General features: G+C 47.0%; 1 protein-coding gene across 2 annotated transcripts in view; it reads left to right on the forward strand.

Moving 5' to 3' along the window:
- The window catches only part of LOC105487728 (small integral membrane protein 14), a 91,850-nt gene that overhangs the window by 55,020 nt on the left and 9,516 nt on the right, over nt 1-27,314 (forward strand). For both annotated transcript variants that reach the window (XM_011751349.2, XM_011751350.3), the window contains exon 3: nt 1,923-1,971. In XM_011751349.2, coding sequence (XP_011749651.1) covers nt 1,923-1,971 — 49 coding nt within the window. The remainder of the gene's footprint in view (nt 1-1,922; nt 1,972-27,314) is intronic.

Genomic DNA, 27,314 nt, shown 5'->3' on the forward strand with positions numbered 1-27,314 from the left:
TGGGCATGGCGGCATGCACCTGTAGGGAGGCTGAAGCAGGAGAATTGCTTGAACCCGGGAGGTGGAGGTTGCAGTGAGCTGAGGTCGTGCCACTGCACTCCAGCCTGGGCGACAGAGTGAGACTCCGTCTCTAAAAGAAAAAAAAAAAAAAAAAAAAAAAGTTGCAGAACCAGACTTTAAATCTAGGCCTGTCATTCTGCAGAGTCATGCTGAACCAGCTAAGCACTACTGCACCATAGTTGCCGTCCCAAACAATTGCAAGTGTGGCTTACTACTCTAATGGAGAGGGTGTAGTTAGTAATGAGACTGACTTGGAAAGTTATATGCCCCTCATTCTCTTTACTATTTATTCATTTCTATATTAAGGTTTATGAGATTTTCATTTTTAGACATCCTAAAATCTGTCAGCATAGGTTGTATGCTCATAAAAGGATGGTTTATAATATAGATAGATGGGCCTTTTCTTTTTTAACTTTCTTTTTAAAATTGATAATCACATGATTTTAAAACTATATAAAAAGATAGACATTGAAAAATTTAGCTTCTATTTCTGTCACTCTTCTCTACTCCCCCATTGTACCTTCACTCATAACTCCTTTTATTGGTTTCTTATCTATCCAACCACTGATTCTTTGTGCTTCCTTTCAATGAAAAGATGCATTTTCTACAAATAGAATCTGGGTTTTTTTTTCCCTTTATCTGCTTCTAATTTTCAATGAGAAGAAAAATCTCTTTAACAAAGGTTTTACTCTTCTAGTTCTCTACGGTTCAGCACTTTCCTTTTGGGATGCCTAATTATATATTGGTAGCAAGAATTTGTGTCATGGGTGGTTTTTTAAAAATCATTTAATTTAAATGGGTCAGTTGCAACAGATCACAGTATATTTGAAAATTATTTTGGGTAGGAAAAAAAGTAGACAGTCCCTCAGAGTATTCTGTGTTTGTGTATGATTTTGAAGATACACTCTTGGACAGCATTCATTAAAAACCAAAACATGGTGAGCAGGTGTGGTGGCTCACGCCTGTAATTCCAGCACTTTGGGAGGCTGAGGCAAGTGGATCACCTTCGGTCAGGAGTTGAAGACCAGCCTGGACAACATGGTGAAAGCCCATGTCTACTAAATATACAAAAAAATTATCTGGGTGTGGGGGTGGGTGCCTGTAATCCCAGGTACTCAGGAGGCTGAGGCAGGAGAATCGCTTGAACCTGGGAGGCAGAGGTTGCAGTGAGCTGAGATCGCACAATTGCCCTCCAGCCTGGGCAACAAGAGTGAAACTCTAATAATAATAATAATAATAACCAAAACATGGTTCGTCACTAGACTGGTCAACATAGTAAGACCCTACAAAATGATTTTTTAAAAATTTCTACAAAATGATTTTAAAAAAATTACCCAGGTGTGGTGGTACACACCTGTAGTGCCAGCTGCTCAGGAGGATGAGGCAGGAGGATCACTTGAGCCCAGGATGGCACCACTGCACTCCAGCCTAGGCAACAGAGTGAGACCCTGTCTCAAAAAACAAAACAAAACAAAACAAAACATGATTTTTTTTTGTTTGTTTTCAGGCAAGGTCTTACTGTGTCACCCGGGCTGGAGTGCAATGGTGCCATCTTGGCTCGCTGCAACCTTCACCTCCCAGACTCAGGTGATCCTCTTGCCTCAGCCTCCTGAATAGCTGGGACTACAGGCACACACCACCACACCTGGCTAATTTTTGTATTTTTTGCAGACATGGGGTTTTGCTGTGTTACCCAGGCTGGTCTTGAATGCCTGAGCTCAAACAATCCACCCGCCTCAGCCTCCAAAGTATGGGATTACAGGCGTGAGCCACTGCACCCGGCCAAAACATGATCTTTCTAATAATTTTTGTCCACTTTTGTTGAAGTCTAATAGCTAACTTCCCTTTCTTATTCATTGTAGTTACGGCAGTCCCAGTCTTACTGCACAGACACAGAGTGTCTTCAGGAATGTAAGTACCGCTGAGACAGGAGGAAGGATGGCATTGGGGGCGGAATTAGAGGCCAGATGCCTGTGAATATTTTTCAGAATGTATTCTTACATTGCCTATTCTGGTGGTTACCAAAAAAAGAAAACAAAAACAAAAACAAAACTGACACAAAAGAAAGAAATTATTCTCATAGTTTGCTCTTTAATAAGAAAATGGTTCTCCGTAATGTATTTGCTACTTGTCTATTTCATTCTTTAACTTAAAATTTTTTTTCATGACTCAAAAACCCTGTTTATTGCAGAACATTATAAAATAAGTATGAGGAAAAAAATGGCTGGGTGCGGTGGCTCACACCTGTAATCCTGGCACTTTGGGAAGCTGAGGCGGATCGCTTGAGTCCAGGAGTTCGAGATCATCCTGGGCAACATGGGGAAACCCTGTCTCTACAAAAAATACAAAAATTAGTGGGGTGTGGTGGTGCACAACTGCAGCCCCAGCTACTCCTGAGGCTGAGGTGGGAGGATCACCTGAGCCGGGGGAGGTTGAGGCTGCAGTGAGCTGTGATGGCACCACTGCACACCAACCTGGGTGACGGAGTGAGACCCTGTCTCAAAAAAAAAAAAAAAAAGAAAGAAAGGAAAAGAAAGAACTTCCAGAATACTTAATGATAACCACTGTTGACAAATTCGGGTATATGCTAGTCTTTTTTCTTGGTAAATATGTCTATAACAGGGCACTGTGGGCAGGTGTAACTGGGGCATCAAAGCTGCTTGCGCAAACCATTCACTCTCTTCCTAACATCTATTTGCATCTGTTGGCAGGCTTGAGAATTCTTTTTTTTCTTTTTAAGAGACAGTGTCTTACTTTGTCGCCCACACTGAGAGCAGTGGTGCGATTATGGCTCACTGCAGCCTTGACCTCCCAGGCTCAAGTGATCCTCCCACCTCAGCCTCCCTAGTAGGTGGGACTACAGGGATGCACCACCATGCATGGCTAATTTTTCAGAATTTTTTGTAGAGTCAAGGCCTTCCCATGTTGCCCACACGAGTCTCGAACTCCTGGGATCAAGTGATCCTTCTGCCTCGGCTTCCCAAAGTGCTGGGATTACAGGCGTAAGCCAGCATGCCCGGCCACTGAGAACTTCTTAGGGGAGGAGGCCATTCTTTTCCATGTGTGGAAACTTTGGGTGGCTGTGGAGTTCATTCCTTTGGCTCTGACATTCACATGCGTATCAGGGAATTTGGCAGTGGAGAAGTTTCTCCACATGGCTTTATGGGCAGTAGTGATGGTAAAGTGAGAATCAGTGGAAAGATGAATACTGCATGGTATATGTAGGTGACAGACTTGGTGGCCAATATGTGACACATCTTTTTTCAGGATACTCAGAAATATTTTGAGAGATGCCTTAAGGGGAACTAGTAAAATAGTATTTAAACCAATCCAGTCTTGTATCAGAAGACTGCAAGAAGGAAAGTATGACATTCACAGGATGGTGAAGCCTGGCATAATTACTTTTCATATAAACTTACAGAAATGGGATCACATTGTATGTGTTATTTTTCACTACTTATAAAATATCAACATATATTTGTCTTACTATTTATTGAGCCAGGCATTGTGGCGTGCTCCTGTAGTCCCAGCTACTTGGGAGACTGAGGCAGAAGGATCACTTGAGCCCAGGAGTTTGAGGCTGCAGTGAGCTATGATCATGCTACTGCACTCCAGCCTGGATGACAAAGTGAGATCCCATCTCAAAAAGAAAAAAATTACTGATTAAATAATAATTCATCGTGGGGAAGCACCAGTGTTTAAATGATTTCCTTTTACTAGAATCTTAGGTTACTGATCCATTTTTTGCTATTATAAACAACACTTGAACATTCTTTGTGTGCATATGTTGGGGAGGACAAATAATTTTTTCTTCAACCTCTGAGTTCTTTGCTGAGACACCCTATAACAAAGGATAGATTGCCGGGCGTGGTGGCTCACGCCCATAATCCTAGAATTTTGGGAGGCAGAGGCAGGCAGATCAGTTGAGGCCAGGAGTTTGAGACCAGCCTGGCCAACATGGAAACCCTGTGTCTACTAAAAATACAAAAATTAGCTGGGCGTGGTGGCACGTGCCTGTAGTCCCAGCTGCTCTGGAGGCTGAGGCACCAGAATCACTTGAACCCAGGAGGCACAGGTTGCAGTAAACTGAGATCACACCACTGCATTCCAGCCTGGGTGACAGAGCAAGACCCTCTCAAAAAAAAAAAAAAAAAAAAAAAAAAAAAGATAGATGAACAAGGGAAAAGCAAGTTTAATGTGTGTGGCGTGGGAGAAACCTCAGTGCAAAGTAACTCAAAGCAGTGGCTCAGAACTCTGGCTTATGTAGCATCTTCAACAAAGAACAATACATTTGTGGAAAAAGGGCAGAACATAGGAAAGAGATTTTAGGCTTCGAAGGATAAGAAACTGGGAAAGTGGCCAGGCGCGGTGGCTCAAGCCTGTAATCCCAGCACTTTGGGAGGCCGAGACGGGCGGATCACGAGGTCAGGAGATCGAGACCATCCTGGCGAACACGGCGAAACCCCGTCTCTACTAAAAAATACAAAAAACTAGTCAGGCGAGGTGGCGGGCACCTGTAGTCCCAGCGACTCAGGAGGCTGAGGCAGGAGAATGGCGTAAACCCGGGAGGCTGAGCTTGCAGTGAGCTGAGATCCAGCCACTGCACTCCAGCCTGGGCGACAGAGCGACACTCCATCTCAAAAAAAAGAAACTGGGAAAGTAAATATTTGGGAGGAAACTAATGGAGTAAGGTTTGTTTGCAGACTCCTCTGGTGCTGTCTCTGGGCTATTAAGTCTGTAGAGTTGTGTATAAAGGAGAGTTTGTATCCTACCTTTAGGCAGAAAAGAGGGGAATAGAGAAAGCTTTTCTTCTATTTGCTACTTCCTAATTGCCTACAGCTCAAAAATAATTCTTTCTTTCTTTCTTTTTTTTTTTTTTTTGAGACGGAGTCTTGCTTTGTTGCCCAGGCTAGAGTGCAGTGGCGTAGTGTCAGCTCACTGCAACCTCCGCCACCCAGGTTCAAGCAATTCTAGTGCCTCAGCCTCCCAAGTAGCTGGGATTACAGGCATAAGCCACCATGCCTGGCCTCTCAGAAATAATTTCTATGTGAAAGAGGCATATTTTGGAGTGATACGTTCTGGTTTTCTTCACACATTTTAAGGCTATTTACATATTGCCAAATTGCATTTATTAGTAGGTTAGTTGCTGATATGTAACATCTCCGAAGCAGAGCTGCCAGTTTATTATGTATATGAAACTAAAACAAGACACAGTAAGGTAATCTTAAAGAGACTTGTATACATTATGATTTTTATTACTTTGTGAACTGGGTGTCCCATCAAATTCCACAGATATAACAACTTAGAGAAGTGGGAGCTAGTGCAGTGCCTAGCCTAAAGTAGAACTTTGGTCAGAACTTAGTCCATTTGGATGATATATATGCCTTCAAGACAAGAAAGCAATAGAAACATGCATTGTTAGGACAATGGGTGGTGGTTCCCTCCCTCCAGACTTCTTTATGTTACTTCTCCAGTAGCATTCATTAACCTGCAGTGTACAGCTCAAATATTTGCCTCAACAGGTAAAGCTAAAACCTGTTTTCCTAGTTGAAAATAATTTTATTGAACCTCCCCATGGGAAAACAGGTGTTTATTACCTGTGCGGCTTTTGTGACTCTTGAACCAGCCCCACCTATAACCAAATATATTCATTCCTGTAGGTAAAATGTGACTTCCTAACTCTAAAAAGAAAGGTGAAACTTTGAACGTTCATTTAGGCATATCGGCAAGTTTTTCTTTCCCTCCAATTCTTTTAGCAGTTGGTAAAAATCCTTTCTGAGAGCTAGGCTTTTAAATGGTTAAACAGTAGTTTACTGTGAGGGATAGAATTATTTTTCTTTTTTTTTTTTTTTTTTTTTTTTTGAGATGGAGTCTAGCTCTGTCGCCCAGGCTGGAGTGCAGTGGCCAGATCTCAGCTCACTGCAAGCTCCGCCTCCCGGGTTTACGCCATTCTCCTGGCTCAGCCTCCTGAGTAGCTGGGACTACAGGCGCCTGCCACCTCGCCCAGCTAGTTTTTTGTATTTTTTAGTAGAGACGGGGTTTCACTGTGTTAACCAGGATGGTCTCGATCTGCTGACCTTGTGATCCGCCCGTCTCGGCCTCCCAAAGTGCTGGGATTACAGGCTTGAGCCACCGCGCCCGGCCATTATTTTTCTTATATTCTAAATTTTCTCCAGTGAGCTTATACTTTTTTCTTAAAATAATAAAACATATATTTTGTAGCTATCTTTATATTTAGATACATGTGTTACTATTCAATTGGAAAAAGTTATTTTTTAAAATTAAATATGTGTTTTAAGCTTGTGGGAATTGGAGGCTTCATAAGAATTGAAATAAGCCTTGAAGAAATATATGTTTTATTCTCTTCTCCTGACTTGTTTTTTACATTGGTTACTTTGGTTCACTTCTGCCTTTCATTTCTGTAGTTCTATTTTGTATACATTCCATTGTCTTATTTTTTTACTCTTCCCCTTTTCACAGATGTTATTCCATTGTTTTAGAACAGTGTTTAATCATTGTGATATCAGAAATGTCATTTATTCGTTTAGTCCTAGAAGCAGCTGCTGGGTAGATTCAACGTTGTTAAAACACAGACCAAAGAGTAAATGGTGAAGACATATATAAATGTGTGTGTGTGTATATATATATATATTTTTTTTTTTTTGAGATGGAGTCTTGCTCTGTTGCCCAGGCTGGAGTGTAGTGGCGCGATCTCAGCTCACTGCAACTTCCGCCTCCTAGGCTCAAGCTATTCTCCTGCCTCAGCCTCCCAAGTAGCCAGGATTACAGGAATGCACTAACACACCTGGCTAATTTTTTGTATTTTTAGTAGAGCCGCGGTTTCGCCATGTTGGCCAGGCTGGTCTCGAACTCCTGACCTCAAGTGATCCACCCACCTCCGCCTCCTAAAGTGCTGGGATTACAGAGGTGCGCTACCTTGCCCAGCCCGTATGTTCTTATTTATACAATCTATTTGGGCGTTAGCATTTGGCACTGAATATGGTTTGGGGTGTTTTTGTTTGTTTTTTGTTTTGTTCTGAGACAGGGTCTCACTTTGTCACCCAGGCTTGAGTGTAGTGGAGCAAACACGGCTCACTGCAGCCTTGACCTTACAGGTTCAAGTAAACCTCCCATTCAGCCTCCTGAGTAGCTGGGACTACAGGAGCATGTCACCATGCCCGGCTAATTTTTTTTTTCTTTCTTTCTTTTGAGATGGAGTCTTGCTTTTGTCGCCCAAGCTGGAGCCCAATGGCATGATAGCGCACTGCAACCTCCACCTCCTGGATTCAAGCAGTTCTCCTGCCTCAGCATCCTGAGTAGCTGGGATTACAGGCGTGTGCCAGCATCCCCAGCTATTTTTTTTTTTTTTTTTTTTTTTTGAGACAGTCTCACACTGTCACCAGGCTGGAGCACAGTGGTGCAATCTCAGCTCACTGCAATCTCCACCTCCCGGGTTCAAGCGATTCTCCTGCCTCAGCCTCCTGAGTACCTGGGACTACAGGCGCGTGCCACCACACCAGCTAATTTTTGTACTTTTAGTAGAGACAGGGTTTCACCATGTTGGCCAGAATGGTCTAGATCTCTTGACCTCGTGATCCACCTGCCTCGGCCTCCTAAAATGCTGGGATTACAGGTGTGAACCACTGTGCCTGGCCTAATTTTTGTATTTTTTAGTAGACACAGGGTTTCCCTATGTTGCCAAGACTGGTCTTGAACTCCTGACCTCAGGTGATCCACCCACCTCGTCCTCCCAAAGTGCTGGGATTATAGGCGTGAGCCACCGTGCCTGGCTGCATTGTGTCTTTCTACCTGCTGTCTTCTTTCTTGGTGCCTCTGTCTGTCCCCCTGACCTCTTAGCTTTTATTTTTGGAATGCTCCAGGACTCAGCCCCTGGATCATTTCCCTTTCTAGACACTCACTCGCTTGGTGATCTCATCTGGTCTCATGACTCATTACGTGTATGCTGATGACTGTCTTTTGGGCATTTCCACTGGGATGTCTCACAAGGTGCCTCAAACTCAACATCTTAAGAATTTCTGCTCCTCTCGAGATCCTTCCTATAACAGTTAATGGCAGTTCTATCCTTCTAAGACTCATCCTTGGCTTCCCTTTTTCTTACACTGTTCAGTCACCTTTCAGCAAGCACAACCTTGAAGATACATCCAAAATTCTACCACTTCTCACTATCGCACTGCCTCCTCCCTGTTCTAGGCCATCATCATCTCATATGTTAACAGATTATTGCAACAGGTTCTGTTGTATTAGTCTGTCTAATTAGTCTGTATTGGTCCGTTTTCACACTGCTAATAAAGACATACCCAAGACAGGGCAATTTACAAAAGAAAAGGGTTTATTGGGCTTACAATTCCACATGTCTGGGGAGGCCTCACAGTCACGGCGGAAGGTGAAAGGCACGTCTCACATGGTGGCAGACAAGAGAAGAGAGCTTGTACAGGGAAACTCCCCTTTTTAAAACCATAAGATCTCGTGAGACTTACTATCATGAGAACAGCGCAGGAAAGACCTGCTCCCATAATTCAATCACCTCCCACCAGGTTCCTCCCACAACATATGGGAATTGTGGGAGTTACAATTCAAGATGAAATTTGGGTGGGGACACAGCCAAACCATATCACTGTCTTTCTGTTTCTCCTTCTTCAGGACACAACAGATAGAGTAGTTCTGTCAAAATGAGAGTCAGATATCATCTGCATTTTGCTCAAAACTCTTCAGAGGTGGCTGGGCTCAGTGGCTCACACTTGTAATCCTATTTCAGGAGGCCAAAGCAGGCAGATTACTTGGGCTCAGGAGTTCAAGACCAGCGTGAGCAACATGTTGAAATGATATAAAACTTAGCTAGACATGGTAGCCTGTGCCTATGCCCAGCTACTCTGGATGCTGAGTTGGGAGGATCACTTGAGCCTAGGAGGTTGAGGCTGCAGTGAGCTGTAATTGAGCCACTGCACTCCAACCTGGGTGACAGAGTGAGACCCTGTCTCAAAAAAAAAAAAAAAAAAAAAAAAAAAAAAAAAGCCCCTTCAGTGGTTTTCTATTTAATATGTAATAGAGGCCAAGGTTCTTATTATGACCTATAAGGCCAACATGATCTGAATCCTGTTACTCTTTTGATTTAATCTTTTTATTTTCTTTTCTGGAGACAGAGTCTCACTCTGTTGCCCAGGCTGGAGTGAAGTGGTGCAATCATGGCTTACTGCAACCTCAACCCCTTGGGCTCAAGCAGTCCTCCCACCTCAGCCTTCTGAGTAGCTGGGACCACAGGTGTGCGGCACTACACTTGGCTGATTTTTGTTTGTTTGTTTGTTTTTTATGTTGTAGAGATAGGATCTCATTATGTTGCCCAGGCTGGTCTTCAACTCCTGGCCTCAAGTGATTCTCCCACCTCAGCTTCCCAAAGTGCTGGCATTACAGGCGTGAGCCACCGCACCCAGCCTAATCTTTTTCTTACATCCCACCTCGCTATACCACCAATCCCAGGTCACTCCACTTCAGCCACGTTGGCCTCCATGAACATCCCACAGGCTCCTGAATCAGGAGTTCTCACTGTTCCTTCTGCCTGAAATGTGCTTCTTTCAGATAATCTCACAAATGACACCCTCACTTTTACTTCTTTACTCTAGAGTGCCTTCTTAGTGAGGCTTCCCTTAGCCCCCTGCTTAAAATGTCATGTATTTCTTTTTTAATAGAATCCTTTAAACAAAAGAGAGGATGCTTTCCATTCAGGTTATCTTTCTCTAAAAAACACTAATCTGAAGTAACACCAGGGGGCACCCTCGCAGAACACAATATGAAAGTATAGGTTGAATATCCCTTATTTGAAATGCTTGGAGCCAGAAGGGTATTCGGTTTCACATTTTTTTTAGATTCATTTACCTGTTGACCATCCCTAAGCTGAAAATGTGAAATGTTCTGATAAGCATTTCTTTTGAGCATGATGTCAGCTCTCAAAAAGTTTTGGATTGGGCCGGGCGCGGTGGCTCACGCCTGTAATCCCGGCACTTTGGGAGGCCGAGGCGGGCGGATCACAAGGTCAGGAGATTGAGACCATCCTGGCTAACACGGTGAAACCCCGCTTCTACTAAAAATGCAAAAAATTAGCCGGGCGAGGCGGCGGGCGCCTGTAGTCCCAGCTACTCGGGAGGCTGAGGCAGGAGAATGGCGTGAACCCGGGAGGCGGAGCTTGCAGTGAGCCGAGATCGCGCCATTGCACTCCAGCCTGGGCGACTAAGCGAGACTCTGTCTCAAAAAAAAAAAAAAAAAAAAAAGTTTTAGATTTTGGAGCATTCTGGATTTTTAGAGTAGGAATACTCAGCCTGTAGTAGGATAACAGATCTACATTAGGGAATGATAGAGATCACCCTTGACTCAGCTTTTTGAAAACTGGTAGCTATGCTTAGGACAATGTAATTACTATATGGGACCAAAAATTACAGGGTTAGAGCATACTGGTGTATTGTCCATGTTCACTGCTATTCTGTTTTTGCTTTCCCCAGTGGAAACCTATATAAGTTTATACAAATAATCTCTCGGGATGGGTCAGCTCTTAGAGCCTGTCTCTACCTTTTCATCTTCTTGGTGTCCAGCTAAGTTAACGACTGCATTGTGAATATTCCATTTGGCATTTTATTTGTGAGGTCTCTGACCATCAACTCTACTCATGTTTGCTTGTAACCAAAAACTTAATGCATAAGCAAAATAGGAAATGCTATATTTTGGTGTATAAAGTCCCTCTACATTTTTATGATTTGATATCTTTCCAGGCCATAAAGTGAAAAATACTTAACTTCTTAAAGTAAATAATATATAGGGAGTTCCTAGAGACCCCGTCTTAGAAGAAAAAAAAGCCGCTCCTGATGTTCATATTTATCAGCTGCATGCAGTGTCAGGGAGTGTGAGTAGGCCAGTCCAAGTCTCGTTTTCCTGTGTTCTGAGACTTTCTAAAGAGTAGGTCTTGTCATAAGGGACTGTGAATAATCACAGAAAGCCTATAGTGACCCTCTTATTTCCTGTCCCTAAATATTTTAAGGAGTCTAAGTCAGTTCAGATACCTAGTGTTTTCAACCCCAAGATACTTTAGGTTACTTTTTTTGTTTAATTCTATTAACTTTTTACATAAGGTTCAAAAATCAAGAAGTTAATTAGTATACAGTGAAGAGTTGTCTTGCCTCATATTCTCCCAACTACCCAGATCCTTTCTCCAGGCATTATTGGTCTTCTCTGTATCTTTCCAGAGTGTCTTTGTACATGTACAAGCAACTGTAAATTATTTGTCTCTGTCGCCCAGGCTAGAGTGCCGTTGTGCCATCCTGGCTCACTGCAACCTCTGCCTCCCAAATTCAAGTGATTCTCATGCCTCAGCCTCCCGAGTAGCTAGGATTACAGGCATGAGCCACTACACCCGGCTAGTTTTTGTATTTTTAGTACAGAGGGGGTTTCATTATGTTGGCGAAGCTGGTCTTGAACTCCTGACCTCAAGTGATCCGCCTGCCTTGGCCTCTCAAAGTGCTGGGATTACAGGCTTGAGCCACTGTGCCCAGCCTTGTCTCCCCTTTTTAGACACCATTCTTCACCTGCTTTCTTTTTTTTTTTTTTTTTTTTGTGTCAAAAAAAGCATACCTCATAGTGACTTTCCTCAAAAATTGTTTACAGCTTTATAATAATTTCATTGTATAGATGTACCATAATTTATTAATCAGGCACTCTTGGCAGACGTTTAGGTTTGTTTCCAGTTTTTTGTTAATAATCTTGCATGCTATGCCCATGTGATAGTACATCCCAAAGTCAATCTCAATTTCATGGGACTGCTGTAAACAGAAAACGACTGGCTGTGACCAAGAAGTTCTACTTTAATTGGTTCACCTAATATCCTATTCTGAGATGGGCCGTGAATTACTGGAGGATAGGAGAAAATGATGTTATCAAACCTTGGAGGTCAGGAAAACTGTTTCCATTTAGCTTTTTAAGTAGAGAAATTCTAACACATGCTGTTACCCTTCAGAAAATTTTAGAGGCATCCTTCACTAATTTTTCTTCCTCCTCCTCCCACCAGTCCAGTTAGTTACCAAGTGTTGTGCTCCTTCCATCCCGTTATCACTTTTCTGTATTCTAATTGATCCTAATACTGGTAATGGATATGGTGTTTTTTGTTTTTTTTTCTTACGGAGACAGAATCTCACTCTGTCACCCAGGCTGGAGTGCAGTGGCGCAGTCTCGGCTCACTGCAACCTCCACCTCCCAGGTTCAAGAGATTCTCCTGCCTCAGCCTCTCGAGTGACTGGGATTACAGACCCGTGCCACCACACCCCGCTAAGTTTTATATTTTCAGTAGAGACGAGGTTTCACCATGTTAGCCAGGCTGGTTTCAAACTCCTGACCTCAGGTGATCCGCCTGCCTCTGCCTCCCAAAGTTAATGGATAATGTTTATTGACTACCTGCTGTGTACCAGGCACTTCGCTAACCGCTTGTCATGTATTGACCATTTCAATTGTCGTAGCTGCTCTGAGATGATGGAAATACTTCCACTTCACTGGTAAAGAAACTGAGGCTTGGCTGGGCACAGTAGCTCACACCTGTAATCCCAGCACTTTGGGAGGCCCAGGCGGGCGAATCACGAGGTCAGGAGATCGAGACCATCCTGGCCAACATGGTGAAAAGCCGTTTCTACTAAAATACAAAAAATTAGCCTGGCATGGTGGTACACACCTGTAGTCCCAGCTAGTCGGGAGGCTGAGGCAGGGGAATCACTTGAAACTGGGAGGCGGAGGTTGCAGTGAGCCAAGATTGTGCCACTGCACTCCAGCCTGGTGACAGAACAAGACTCTGTCTCAAAATGATAATAATAATAATAGAAGAAGAGGAAGAGTAAAAGAAGAGGAAGAAGAAGAAGGAAGAAGAGGAAGGAAGGAAGGAAGAAGGAAAGAAGAAAAAGAAAAAGAAACTGAGGCTCAGGGATTATATATCTAAGAGATGGTATAGTCAAACAGCTATGAGATGGTCTCAGTTCTTAAAAAGTTAATTAGGAGAGACAGGAAACCTTTCCTTCAAACTAGAAATGCTACACTAGTCCAGAGAAGGCAGAGGAAAAAGTGGATGGAGGAAATGGAGATTTTTATGGAAGAGGGATATAGCATATAGGTGGATAAATGGAGTTAGTTGTAACAACATGCTAGACAGGGAAATAATGAGTAACCCAGGAAGACTGAATTTGCATAGTTGGCAAATGCTGCCAGACAAGTTCGCATTCAACTGTTGCATCAGATTCATTTGGAAAGCTTTTAAAAAATATCGTTGGTTCCTGTTCCCACCCCAAAGCTGCTCCTGAATCAGATGGTCTTAGGCAGTGCCTTAGAATCTGTGGTGTTGATACTGTCACAGGCTATTCTGATGCATAGCCAGGCCAGGGAATCATTGGCTAAAGAAAGAAGAGGGGCCGGGGCGGTGGCTTATGCCTGTAATCCCATCACTTTGGGAGGCTGAGGTGGGTGGATCACCTGAGATCAGGAGTTCGAGACCAGCCTGGTCAACATGGTGAAACCTTGTCTCTACTAAAAATACAAAAAACTAGCTGGGTGTGGTGGTGCGCACCTGTAATCCCAGCTACTCAGGACGCTGAGGCAAGAGAATCACTTGAACCTGAGAGGCGGAGGTTGCAGTGAGCAGAGATCGTGCCGTTGCACTCTAGCCTGGCCAGCAAGAGTGAAACTCTGTCTCTAAATAAATAAATAAATAAATAAAGAAGAGGTATGGGGTGTGACTAGAGCAGCGGATGCATTTTCTGAGAAGTGGTAAGAGGTAAGATTAGATGAGTAAGGCCAAATCATATGAGGAAAGGCTGAGCTAAAGAATTTAGAATTGCTGGGCACAGTAGCTCATGCTTATAATCCTGGCACTTTGCAAGGCTCAGGTGGGTGGATTGCTTGAGCTCAGGAGTTCAAGACAAGCCTTGGCAACATGGCAAAACGCCGTCTCTACTAAAAATACAAAACTTAGGGCCAGGTGAGGTGGCTCATGCCTGTAATCCCAGAACTTTGGGAGGCCAAGGTGGGCAGATCACTTGAGCTCAGGAATTTGAGATCAGCCTGGGTAACATAGTGAGACCCTGTCTCTAAAAAATAAAAAAAAGTTTTAAAAATATTAAAAAATTAATCAGGCATGGTGGCATACTCCTATAGTCCCAGCTACTCAGGAGGCTGAGGTGAAAGGATCACTTGAGCCTGGGAGGCAAAGGTTGCAGTGGGTTGTGATTGTGCCACTGCACTGCAGCCTGGGAGACAGAGGGAGACACTGACTCAATAAAAACAAAAACAAAAACCCAGAGTTGAAACAGTAGGCAGTGGAAACTGAGTTATCACGTTAATCAGCAGAGATGTGTTAAGAACAGAGGGGATTGTTTGTTTGTTTGTTTGTTTGTTTTGGGGTTGAGACAGGGTCTATCTCTGCCACCCAGGCTGGAGTGCAGTTGTGTGATTACAATTCACTGCAGCCTTGACCACCTGGGCTTAAGTGATCCTCCCACCTCAGCCTCCCAAGTAGCTGAGATTACAGGCCTGCACCACCACACCCAGCTAATTTTTTAATTTTTTTGTGGAGACAGGGGTCTCACTATGTTGCCCAGGCTGGTCTCAAATGCCTGGGCTCCAAGGATCCTCCTGCCTCAGCCTCCTAGAGTGCTGAGATCACAGCCATGAGCCACTGTACCCAGCCAAGAACAGTTGTAAGCAGACTTTTCTGGCAGCGATAAGCAAGCAGGAAAACCTGCAATAGGAACCAAGCTAGGAGATAGTTAAGGGAACTAAGAGTCTTATTACTATTGTGAGATTCTAAAAAAGAAGTGGACATTACTATTTTGTTGTTGTTGTTGAGATGGAGTCTCACTATGTTACCCAGGCTGGAGTGCAGTGGCATGATCTCGGCTCACTGCAACCTCCGTCTTCTGGGTTCGAGCAATTCTTCCACCACAACACCCCGAGTAGCTGGGATTACAGGCGTGCGCCACCATGCCTGGCTAATTTTTGTATTTTTAGTAGAGACTTTTTGTTTGTTTGTTTTTTACCATGTTGGCCAGACTGGTGTTGAACTCCAGACCTCAGGTGATGCACTCGCCTTACCCTCCCAAGTGCTGGGACGACAGGCGTGAGCCACGGTGCCCGGCATGAGATTCTAAAAAAGGATCAGGTATCGTTTGTCTAGAAATATGAATTAGTAAACTTGGAATCTGAGGTTTAACTCTCTTAAGCTCCAGAAGTTTTTACTTGCAAAGAATATTAAAAAGTCATGGCTGGGCATGACTACCGACTGACACCTATAATCTCAGCTCTTTGGGAAACCCAGGCAGGAGGATTGCATGAGGCCAGAAGTTCAACACCAGCCATTTTGCCCAGGCTGGTCTTGAGCTCCTGAGCTCAAGGGATGTTCCTGCCTTGGCCTCCTAAAGTGCTGGGATTACAGGCATGAGCCCCATCAGGTCTGGCCTGAACTATTATTTAAAATAAAAATAATAGTATAGGTTGAATATCCCTAACCTGAAAATCTGAAATTCTCCAAAATCTGAAACTTATTCAGTGCTGACACGATGCTCAAAGGAAATACTCATTGGAACATTTCAGATTTTGGATTTTAGGATTAGGGCTGCTGAACCAGTAAGTGTATTGCATATATCCCCAAATCTGAAAAAATCTCAATTCTGAAACACTTGTATACCCAAGCATTTCACATAGGGACACTCAACATGTATTTGCTTTTAAAAAAAGAAAAACAAATCACTCTGGAGACAATATAGAACACAGGGGAAGCAGGAGTAGATATAGGGAGATCCCTTAAGAGGCCACTGCAGTAGACCAGATAAGAGGTGATGGTAGCTTGAGCAGGAGGGGACATGGAGCTAAAAGTAGGCAGATACAAGTGATATTTAGGAGGAAAAATTGCAAGAAACTTCATTATGGATTAAATACAGGGTTGTTGAGAGAAAAAAAAGGTGTTTTCTTAGGTTTCTGCCCTGGGCAACTGGATGAATGGAAATCCAGTTTGGTAGTTGGGGTGGAAAGGGGTAGGGCAGGGGGAGATGCTCATGATTTTTGTTTGGAATACTAAAGTACTGAATATGTTAAATGGAAGGTGGGATTTCTGCATTTTGTTTTGTTTTGTTTTGTTTGAGACGGAGTCTCGCTCTGTCGCCAGGCTGGAGTGTGGTGGCGCGATCTCGGCTCACTGCAACCTCTGCCTCCCGGGTGATCTCTTGACCTTGTGTTTCCCAGATTTCTGCATTTTTTTTTTTTTTTTTTTTTTTTGAGACGGAGTCTCGCTCTGTCGCCCAGGCTGGAGTGCAGTGGCCGGATCTCAGCTCACTGCAAGCTCTGCCTCCCGGGTTTACGCCATTCTCCTGCCTCAGCCTCCCGAGTAGCTGGGACTACAGGCGCCCGCCACCTCGCCCAGCTTGTTTTTTGTATTTTTAGTAGAGACGGGGTTTCACCATGTTAGCCAGGATGGTCTCGATCTCCTGACCTTGTGATCCGCCCGTCTCGGCCTCCCAAAGTGCTGGGATTACAGGCTTGAGCCACCGCGCCCGGCCTCGATTTCTGCATTTTTAAGAAGTTTTCAGGTGACTCTGATGTATACCATTGTTTAAGAACTCTTGATGTTGGCCAGTTGCAGTGGCTCACGCCTGTAATCCCAGCATTTTCGGAGGCCAAGGCAGGTGGATCACCTGAGGTCAGGAGTTTGAGACCAGCCTGGACAACATGGTGAAATCCCATCTCTACTACAAATAAAACCCGGGAGGCAGAGGTTGCAGTGAGCCGAGATCGCGCCACTGCACTCCAGCCTGGTGACGGAGCGAGACTCCATCTTGAAAAAAAAAGAGAGAGAGAGAGAGAAAAAGAACTGTTGATATAAAGAAAAAGAAATAGAGAATTATTGATGGAGGAGTATCCAACTGTTAGATCAGACAGTGGGAATGACACAGAAGACAATGGAAGAAAGTGGTTTGTTTTTGTTTCAGTTTTGAGACAGGGTCTGGCTCTGTTGCCCAGGCTGGAGTGCACTGGTGCAATTACAGCTCACTGCAACGTCCACCTCCTGGGCTCAAGCCATCCTCCCACTTCAGCCTCCTGAGTAGCTGGGACCGCAGGTGCACACCAGCACACCTGGCTAATTTTAAAAAAAATTTTTTGTAGAGATGGGTTTTTGTCATGTTGCCCAGGCTGGTCTCAAACTCCTGAGTTCAAGGGATCTGCCTGCTTTGGCCTCCCAAAGTGCTGGGATTACAGATATAAGCTGCCATGCCCGGCCTGTTTAGCTGTTTCTAGGGAACTGACTGGGGTTGGAACAGAGGCTACAAGCATTTCTGTCCATCCTGCCTTGGGCCAGCTCAGCTCTTTTTTATGTATATTTTGTGCTAATTTGTTTGCCATAAGACTTCTTTGCAGCAGGGCCAGTGCAACTCTTAACTTGACTTTGTCTCCTTTTATCACTAGCCTTTTGGCCTCAGCAGTGCCACCAATTCCTTTCCTTTTGTGGAATTGGGCCCTGGACCCACTGACCCCAATGCAGTGTATCAGATTAGTTTCAACATCTTGTCTGGATTTCTTTTACTTTTTCCTGAGTCAAGGAGATCAAAACCAAACAGCTGTAGTCTTGACAAGCTATTTTAGTAATCACCTAGGGATACTACATTTTCCTCTAGAAATCTAATCTATAATTTTTTTTCTTTCTTTTCATTTTGTTGTTGTTGTTGTTTTCTTTTGGTTTTGTTTTGTTTCGTTTTGTTTTGGTTGAGACAGGGTCTTGCTCTCTCGCCCAGGCTGGAGTGCAGTGGTGTAATCTGAGCTCACTGCAACCTCTGCCTCCTGGGTTCAAGCAATTCTCGTGCCTCAGCCTTCCGGGTAGCTGGGACTATAGGCACACGCCACCACACCTGGCTAATTTTCGTAGAGATTTTGCAGTCTCACTAATGCACCTTAATATAACAGTTTCTCTTGTGAGGTATCACCCTGAGTTCTTTGTCTCACCTCCAAAATGATTAAGGAGCATGGTCACAAGGGTGAAGTTTGAGCGAAAATGTAATAAGCAAGAGAAAGCTCTCTGCAGAGAGGGGAGTCCGAGTGGATTGCTTGGTTACAACTGAATGCAAAATGTTTTTATAAGAAACTGCGGCCAGGCACAGTGGCTCACGCCTGTAATCCCAGCACTTTGGGAGGCCGAGGCAGGCAGATCATGAGGTCAGGAGTTTGAGACCAGCCTGGCCAACATGGTGAAACCCCATCTCTACTAAAGATACAAAAAATTAGCCAGGCATGGTGGCGGTGTTATGCCCAGACTGTTTGTTCCCCAAAGAAGACCACCAGAGTCCAGAGTCAAAGCCAAGCGGCAAGGATCTTTACTACAAGTTCGAACTTGGTCCCTCCTTTACACAGTATACAAGAGGGCCCCGAACAATGCGAGCGTTTGCTTTTTATAGCCCGAAAGTTGTAGGGGAACAAAGAAATTCCTGCGCTTTCAGTAACCTTGTACGGCTGTCTCCTTATCGGAGACTTTCCAGGTGGTGTTTGTACTGAGCTCAGGGAGTTTGAGAGATATATGGTGGTGGGATGGGAGGATGGGATGTGTTTGTGCTAGGCTCAGGGAGTTTTGAGCCCGGGGCTGAGGAATGTGCCCAGCTCCTTTCATTCCCCCCTTCTTTTCAGGTATCTTCAGAGCCAATCTTGGGTCTCATAAGTCTGATTCTGTTTCAGCGTTTACAGGTTGGTATTGGGCTCTGAGGACCATGAGTTGTATGGTGTCAAATCTCTCCCTAATAAATTGTAAAATTCTGTTAACAGCACAAGGTCCTACGGTAAGCAGAAATAGTAGACTTAGCAGGGGTCCAAGGAAGGGGGCTAACAGAGAAAACATAGAGGAATTCCACCATTGGTCTGCAGCTGAAGCAAACTGCCGTGTTTTTACTTCAGTGCTTAACTTGCGTAACTGTTGGACCCGGTCCTCTACAAGTCCTGATTCATTTATGTAGAAACAACAGTCTTCTTTTAGAAATATACATGTACCACCTTTTTCTGCAGTGAGTAGGTCTAGGGCCCTCCGGTTTTGCAAGGTTACCTGAGCTAGGGACGTGAGCTGCCGCTGAAGGGAGGCAAGGGACTCAGCCGACTCTTCCATAGCAACGGCAAATTGTTGGTATAACCTGTTACTTTCTATGAGGGTGTGACCTAGGGCTCCCCCCGCCAGTCCGGCCGCAATGAAGGATGCGGTGAGGGAGATTCCTGCAATGAGGGGGAGAAATATGGCTCGTGCAGGTCTTGGTCTAGGGTCTGGGTGAATAATAGCACTAGTCCAGTTACCGGTATACCCTAAGAACTCGCCAGCAGTTAGTAGAGTCAACCGGGGAACTAATGTGACAGGGAGACATAGTAGGTTATTAACAGAAGGACTAGGTAGGTTCTTAGATAAGGTTCCATTACACCAGAAGAATATGCCTGATGGAGCTCTTAAGGTAATATTAGGGGGCGTTGCAGTGATGCTGCAGAGGCTGGAATTGGTTCCTGAGAAACAGTAGGGAAACTTCTCCTGACTGGGGTTTAGGTATAGGGGCACGTTCAGGATAGGAGCATACGAGTGGTTTCGGAGGTTGTTAGCTTGGGCAAAGGTAGAGGGTCCCCATGGCAGAGGGACAGCTGTTAGCGGTGGACGCCCTAGAGTGGCGCACAGGAAGCAGCCAGACAGGCTATGAAGTCCTGTAAGGTTAGCAAGTTCTAGTCCTTCTTGTAATAACTTTAACCAGGAGAAAGGACGTAAGTCTTGTGTTAGTCTGTTTTCCTGTCGTTGGATATTCCCGTGGACCAGGGGCAGTACTTGCACTAGGCCTCGCCACAGATAGAGGTGACTGCTAGGCCATGTGGAGGAGGGGGAGTAGTATACAGCCCCATGTTGAGGTGTGGTCCAGCGGGAGTTCCAGGGGTCTCTAACTATCCATGTATATGGAAAGTCTTTATCCCGTCTACGATAGAAGGGCCATTTAGGGTCTAACTGTTTTCTCTCTCCCCAATAACGGGGCCTGTGGATGTTACAATAGTTATAAGGACAGCCAGCATTTTGGTGCCACCAATAGTGTTTACAATTGTATTTAGTCTGATCAAACTCAAAGCATATTATTGGTGTCATAGGTTTGGCTATTTGAAAACCGGTAAAATTTAGTAGAATTGGGCTGTTGCACCCTGAGGAAGGGCAATCAGCACTGGCCAATAATTTTCCGGGCTTATGAGGTTGCCCAGGGTGGGTTCGGTTTTCATAAAGCCAGAATCTCCAGACAAAGGGATTATGAGCTGGTTTTGTGATTTCTCCAGCGGCCACTAGGGCGACTAACATTAGGGTTAGACTATCTAACTGCATGTTTGCAGTGAGCTATGTTGTCGGCGCAGGGTGAGTTTTAAGGGGTTGTTCTTAGCTCTGTCCACAGTCCACGTGTCCGGTGCTTCAGCCGCCGCCGTGATTGGTCCCAGAAGATCAGAGGTTGGGTCCACTGGCTTGACGTGGGTGTAGTGGATCCACGATGCGATGCCTTCTATCTTCAGGGCGGTGGGTGTGGTTAGGAGTACCTGGAGTGGTCCTTTCCACCTGGGTTCTAGGGTCTCTTGTCGGTGTCGCTTGACCAGGACCCAGTCTCCCGGCTGGTACGGATGGGGTGTCGGCGGGGGACCGGTCTCATATAGTTCTTTCAGCTTGGGCCAGATTTCTTGATGAATTTTCTGCAAGGCTTGTAGGGAAAACAAGAGTTCAGAGACATTTTCTGTTTCGGACTTGAGCAGATCATCTTTTAGGCCGGGAACTAAGGGTGGGGGTCTGCCATACATAATTTCATAAGGAGTAAGGCCTAGTCTGTAAGGGGTGTTACGGGCCCGGAACAGAGCGTAGGGGAGAAGGACCACCCAATTAGCGCCAGTCTCCATAGTCAATTTAGTTAAGGTCTCTTTTAAGGTCCGATTCATTCTCTCTACCTGTCCTGAACTCTGGGGCCTGTAAGCGCAGTGTAGTTTCCAATTTGCCCCAAGGATGGAAGCCAAATCCTGACTTACCTTAGCGACGAAGGCCGGCCCATTATCTGACCCTATCTGGACGGGGAAGCCATACCTGGGGAGGATATCTTCCAGGATTTTCTTTGCTACAACCTGAGCAGTCTCTTTCTTGGTGGGGAATGCTTCAGTCCACCCTGAAAAAGTGTCTACAAAGACAAGTAAGTACCGATACCCGTATTTTCCTGGCTTTATCTCAGTAAAATCTACTTCCCAGTAGATACCGGGCCTGGTTCCCCTGAGCCTTGTTCCCGTTGCAGCCTGGGATTGGGGGTAGGCGTTGTTAAGCTGGCAGACTTTGCAACTTGTCACGATGTTGCTGGCCATCTCGGCTGTATGTCTGAATTTGAGCTTAGAGCGTCTGATCAGGTCTATCATCCGCCGAGCACCCAGGTGGGTGGTTCGGTGGATGTGTTCTGACACTTGTTGTCCTAATTTTTCTGGTAGGATGGTTTGGTCATTAGTATCAGTCCACCACCCATTCTGGATCTGTTTCAGGGGAAGCTTGTCAATCCACTGGAGATCTTGTTCTGAATAATCAGGGAAATATGGCAAGTCCCGGGGGCCCGGGTCAGGGAGCTGGAGTGCAAGGAGTTGGCTGGGAGCCTTCGCCACCTTTCTTGCAGTTTGGTCCGCTAGAAAGTTGCCTTGAGCAGTTGGAGTAGTTAGTTTCTGATGCCCTGGGCAATGCACAATGGCTAACTTTTCTGGCCTCCATAGGGCTGTTAGCAGGGCTAGGATTTCTTGCTTGTTTTTTATTTCTTTTCCTTCAGCCGTTAGTAACCCCCGCTCCCTGTAAATGGCCCCATGTATATGCGCTGTTGCAAAAGCATATCGGCTGTCTGTATATACCGTCAGCTTTTTCCCCGCCCCTAAGGTAAGAGCTTGGGTGAGCGCTATTAATTCGGCCTTCTGGGCCGATGTCCCCGGGGGCAGGGGTTCCGCCCAGATTACCTTAGTCTCTGAAGTCACTGCCGCTCCAGCGTACCTCTGGCCCTGATGCATGAAGCTGCTCCCATCAGTGAACCAGACGAGGTCGGCGTCAGGAAGTGGGCGATCCTGCAGGTCTTCTCGAACTCCGTGCACCTGAGCTAGTATCTCGGTGCAGTCATGGAGTGGGGCGTCCAGGTCCGGGTTGGGCAGCAGCGAGGCAGGGTTTAAGGTCGTTGGGGGCAGGAAAGTTATCCTGAGAGGATTTAGTAGTAATCCTTGGTAGTGGGTGAGTCGGGCGTTACTCATCCATCGATTGGGTGGCTGTTTGAGTACACCTTCGATGGCATGTGGGGTAACGACCCGCAATTCTTGCCCCATGACAAGCTTATCAGCATCCTGCACCATCAGAGCCGTGGCTGCAATCATTCGGAGACAAGGGGGCCACCCGGCAGCCACTGGGTCTAACTTCTTTGACAGGTAGGCAACTGGCCTCCGCCAGGGGCCTAAGTTTTGAGTTATTACTGCCTTAGCGATACCTTTATTTTCATCTATGTATAAGTGGAAGGGCTTGGTAACATCAGGTAGTCCCAGTGCAGGCGCGGAGAGTAGGGCAGTTTTAATCTGTTGGAAAGCCGACTCGGCTTCGTCTGTCCACTTAAATGGCTGCTGCCCCCGTGTTGCCTGATATAGGGGTTTAGCCAGTTCTGCGAACCCAAGTATCCATAGTCTGCAAAACCCCGCTGACCCCAGGAATTCCCTCACTTGTCGGGTGGATTGCGGCCTGGGGATCTGCAGAACAGTTTGTTTTCGGGCGTCTGTTAACCAGCGCTGCCCTTCTTTAAGCAGGTATCCTAGGTATGTTACCTCTGATTTACAGATTTGAGCTTTCTTTGCTGAGGCTCGGTATCCTAGATTTCCCAGAGCTTGTAAGAGACCTTTGGTCCCTTGGATGCAAGCTTCTTGGGTCTCAGCAGCAATCAGGAGGTCATCAACATACTGTAGTAAGGTTATTTCAGGGTGTTTGCGTCGGTACTCACCCAGGTCTTCATGGAGGGCCTCATCGAACAGGGTAGGAGAGTTTTTGAATCCTTGCGGCAGTCTGGTCCATGTCAGTTGGCCACTTATGCCTCTATCAGGGTCATTCCACTCGAAGGCGAAGAGCTTTTGGCTCTGAGGGGCTAAAGGCAAACTGAAGAAAGCATCTTTTAAATCTAGAACAGTGTACCATTGATGTTTAGGGTTTAGGGTGCTTAGGAGGGTATATGGGTTAGGCACAGTTGGGTGTATGTCCACAACTCTCTTATTGATTTCTCTTAAGTCTTGTACAGGTCTGTATTCTCCACTATTAGGTTTTCGTACCGGCAACAATGGAGTATTCCAGGGTGAGTGACATGAGCAGAGGATTCCTTGGTCAAGGAGCCGGCGGATATGCGGGGCAATTCCTTTCTTGGCCTCTAGGGGCATCGGGTATTGGCGTACCCGCACGGGGTCTGCCCCAGGTTTAAGTTCAACAAATAAAGCAGGACGGTGTTTTGCTAGTCCTAAGCCCCCCGTTTCCGCCCAAGCTTCTGGATATTGCTGGAGCCAGGTTGCTATGTCCTGGTCAGGGGCCGGTTGCTCCTGGTGGAGCCGGTACTCATCTTCTAGGGTTATAGTTAGGACGGACACGGGTTGATTGTGGGAGTTGGTCACGATGGGCCCCTCAGGGAGGAAATGGATCTGTGCTCCCATTTTAGTTAGCAGGTCTCTCCCTAATAGGGGACAGGGGCTCTCAGGGATAACCAGGAAAGAATGGGTTACATTCTTGGCTCCGAGGTTTACTGTTCTTTGTGTTGTCCATGGGTATTTCTTAACTCCTGTGGCCCCTTGTACCCACGAGGACTTGGAGGATAATTTTCCATTAGTTTTAACTAAGACTGAGTGCTGTGCTCCCGTATCGACCAAGAACTGTACTGGGGACCCCTCCACTTGCAAAGTTACCCTAGGTTCGGGGAGGGGATCCGAACCCCGTCTTCCCTAGTCTTCATTTTGAGTGACTAGTACGGGTGTAGACCTAGGGGGTCCCTGTCCTCGTTGTTTCTTTTTGGGGCAGTCTCTTACCCAGTGGCCAGCCTCCTTGCAGTAGGCACATTGGTCTTTTTTCAGATTATCATGCCTGGGGGGCCGCCTGGGTTGGGTGTACTCTGGCTGTAGATGCTCTTTCTGTACTACTGCTGCCAGGACCTTGGTCATTTTTTCAGTGGCCTTAAATTGCCTTTCTTCTGGAGTATCTCTGTTATTGTAAACCCGCTGGGCTATCTGAAGGAGGTCCTGAATCCGCTTTCCTTCCAAGTCTTCTAATTTCTGGAGTTTTCTTTTAATATCTGGGGCTGCCTGATTTACGAATGACATTACAATAGCTGCCTGACTTCCTGGAGCCTCTGGATCTATGGGGGTGTACTGTCTAAAAGCTTCCATTAATCTTTCTAAGTAGGTGGCTGGGCTCTCTGTCTTTTCTTGCAGAATAGAATATACTTTAGCCAAATTAGTGGGCTTGCGAGCAGCTGCCCGGAGACCTGCCATTAGAGTCTGGCGATAAAGGCGTAGCCGTCCCCTACCTTCTGCCGTATTGTAGTCCCATGCCGGCCTGGTCAGAGGAAAGGTCGCGTTTATGAGGTCGGGGTTGGCAGTCGGTTGACCGTCGTCCCCCGGGACCAGCTTTCTAGCTTCTACCTGTATTCTCTCTCGCTCTTCCGTGGTAAACAAGATTCGGAGGAGCTGCTGACAATCGTCCCAAGTGGGCTGGTGGGTGAACATGACACTATCCAGTAAAGACAGTAAATCTTTGGGGTTGTCTGAAAACCGAGCACTCTGAGTCTTCCAGTTATACAGATCACTGGTGGAGAATGGCCAGTACTGGAGCCTGGGGATTCCTGTGTCATCTGGGGGTCCTATTTCCCGGAGGGGTAAAGCCACCGTGGAGTCAGGCGGCTGGGGGGGGCTAGTCCGCAAAGTGCGCCCTCGCGTCCGCCCCGCCGGCCCCTCAAAGTTACTTTCTCTTTCAGCAGGCCCGTGAGTGGCGGCCGCCTCCTCTCCGCCTGCTCTCTCCCGCGACTCAGCCCGAGGGGCCGGAACCTGGGGCCCGGAGGGGTACGGAGGGGGTTCTGTGAACAGTGGGTCCCCGCTATCAGGTAGAACAGGATGGGAGGGGGCAGTTGGTTGCTTGGTTTTTAGTGGTCGAGCAACCAGTGCCTTAGAGGGTTCAGAGGCTAATTGGAAAGGGGACAGCCAAGGAGGCGGGTTTTCAACAAGGTCCTGCCATATGAGGATGTATGGGATTTGGTCTAAGTGGCCCGCATGTCCAGGTAGGAAAATCTTGGATTTTACCCTAGTGATGACAGCAAGTCGGAAGGTCCCTTCGGGTGGCCACCCCACATCAAAGGCAGGCCACTCGGAGCGACACAGAGTAATTAGCTTTCCTTTCCTGATTTCCATACCAAGATCATGGCCCCTTGCTCTAACTTCTTTGAAATTATTTGTAAGGAGAGATAGAGGAGTACTCTGGGTATTGCCCATCCTGTAACGATTTGTAGTCCTTTCCTGTAAAGGAATGTGGGTTAGAATCCCAATAGAGGAAATCTGATCTGACTTATTACTGATAGCTAGCCGGGAGTGCGGCGCCGGAAGCCGGGAGCCGGGGGACCGGGGCCGGAAGTGTGGCACCGGAAGCCGGGGAGCCCGGGGACCGGGGCCGGAAGTGTGGCACCGGAAGCTGGGGAGCCCCGGGACCGGGGCCGGAAGTGTGGCACCGGAAGCCGGGAGCCCGGGGACCGGGGCCGGAAGTGTGGCGCCGGAAGCCGGGAGCCCGGGGACCGGGCCGGAAGTGTGGCGCCGGAAGCCGGGAGCCCGGGGACCGGGCCGGAAGTGTGGCGCCGGAAGCCGGGAGCCCGGGGACCGGGCCGGGAGCGCGCCGGAAGCCGGGAACCCGGGGACCGGGCCGGAAGTGTGGCGCCGGAAGCCGGGAGCCCGGGGACCGGGCCGGGAGCGCCGGAAGCCGGGAACCCGGGGACCGGGGCCGGGAGCGCGCGCCGGAAGCCGGGAGCCCGGGGACCGGGGCAATTCAGACAGCAGGCGCGCACCCGGGGACCGGGGCAATTCAGACAGCAGGCGCGCACCCGGGGACCGGGGCAATTCAGACGGCAGGCGCGCACCCGGGGACCGGGGCAATTCAGACGGCAGGCGCGCACCCGGGGACCGGGGCAATTCAGACGGCAGGCGCGCACCCGGGGACCGGGGCAATTCAGACGGCAGGCGCGCACCCGGGGACCGGGGCAATTCAGACGGCAGGCGCGCACCCGGGGACCGGGGCAATTCAGACGGCAGGCGCGCACCCGGGGACCGGGGCAATTCAGACTGTTGCCCGGATCGCGAACCCGCTCCGGCAACTCAGATCGCAATTTAAATCAGAAGAGAGCCAGGGGACGTCTCCCACCGGTCTCCACTGGCTGTCCTATAGCGCGTCCGCCAGGACTGTGCCAGCCTCAGTTTCAGACCTCGCGAGTCAGAGATTCAGATTCAGAACAGACACACAGACACAGACAGACAAACGGAGACGAGCCAGCTCACCTATCAGTAGATCGATCCTAGCAGATCCGTTGACCAGGGGTCTGGTGGGCTTGGGGAATCCCGGACGAGCCCCCAGATGTTATGCCCAGACTGTTTGTTCCCCAAAGAAGACCACCAGAGTCCAGAGTCAAAGCCAAGCGGCAAGGATCTTTACTACAAGTTCGAACTTGGTCCCTCCTTTACACAGTATACAAGAGGGCCCCGAACAATGCGAGCGTTTGCTTTTTATAGCCCGAAAGTTGTAGGGGAACAAAGAAATTCCTGCGCTTTCAGTAACCTTGTACGGCTGTCTCCTTATCGGAGACTTTCCAGGTGGTGTTTGTACTGAGCTCAGGGAGTTTGAGAGATATATGGTGGTGGGATGGGAGGATGGGATGTGTTTGTGCTAGGCTCAGGGAGTTTTGAGCCCGGGGCTGAGGAATGTGCCCAGCTCCTTTCAGCGGCACCTGTAATCCCAGCTACTGGGGAGACTGCGGCAGGAGAATCACTTGAACCCGGGAGGTGGAGGTTGCAGTGAGCTGACGTGCCACTGCACTCCAACTTGGGCGACAGGGCGAGACTCCGTCTCAAAAAAAAAAAAAAGAAAGAAGAAAAAAAAAGAAACTGCTCTCCTCCTTGTAATTGATTGAGTAATTTTT

Source organism: Macaca nemestrina, chromosome 3 (assembly GCF_043159975.1).
Source record: "Macaca nemestrina isolate mMacNem1 chromosome 3, mMacNem.hap1, whole genome shotgun sequence".
Classification (NCBI taxonomy): Eukaryota; Metazoa; Chordata; class Mammalia; order Primates; family Cercopithecidae; genus Macaca; species Macaca nemestrina.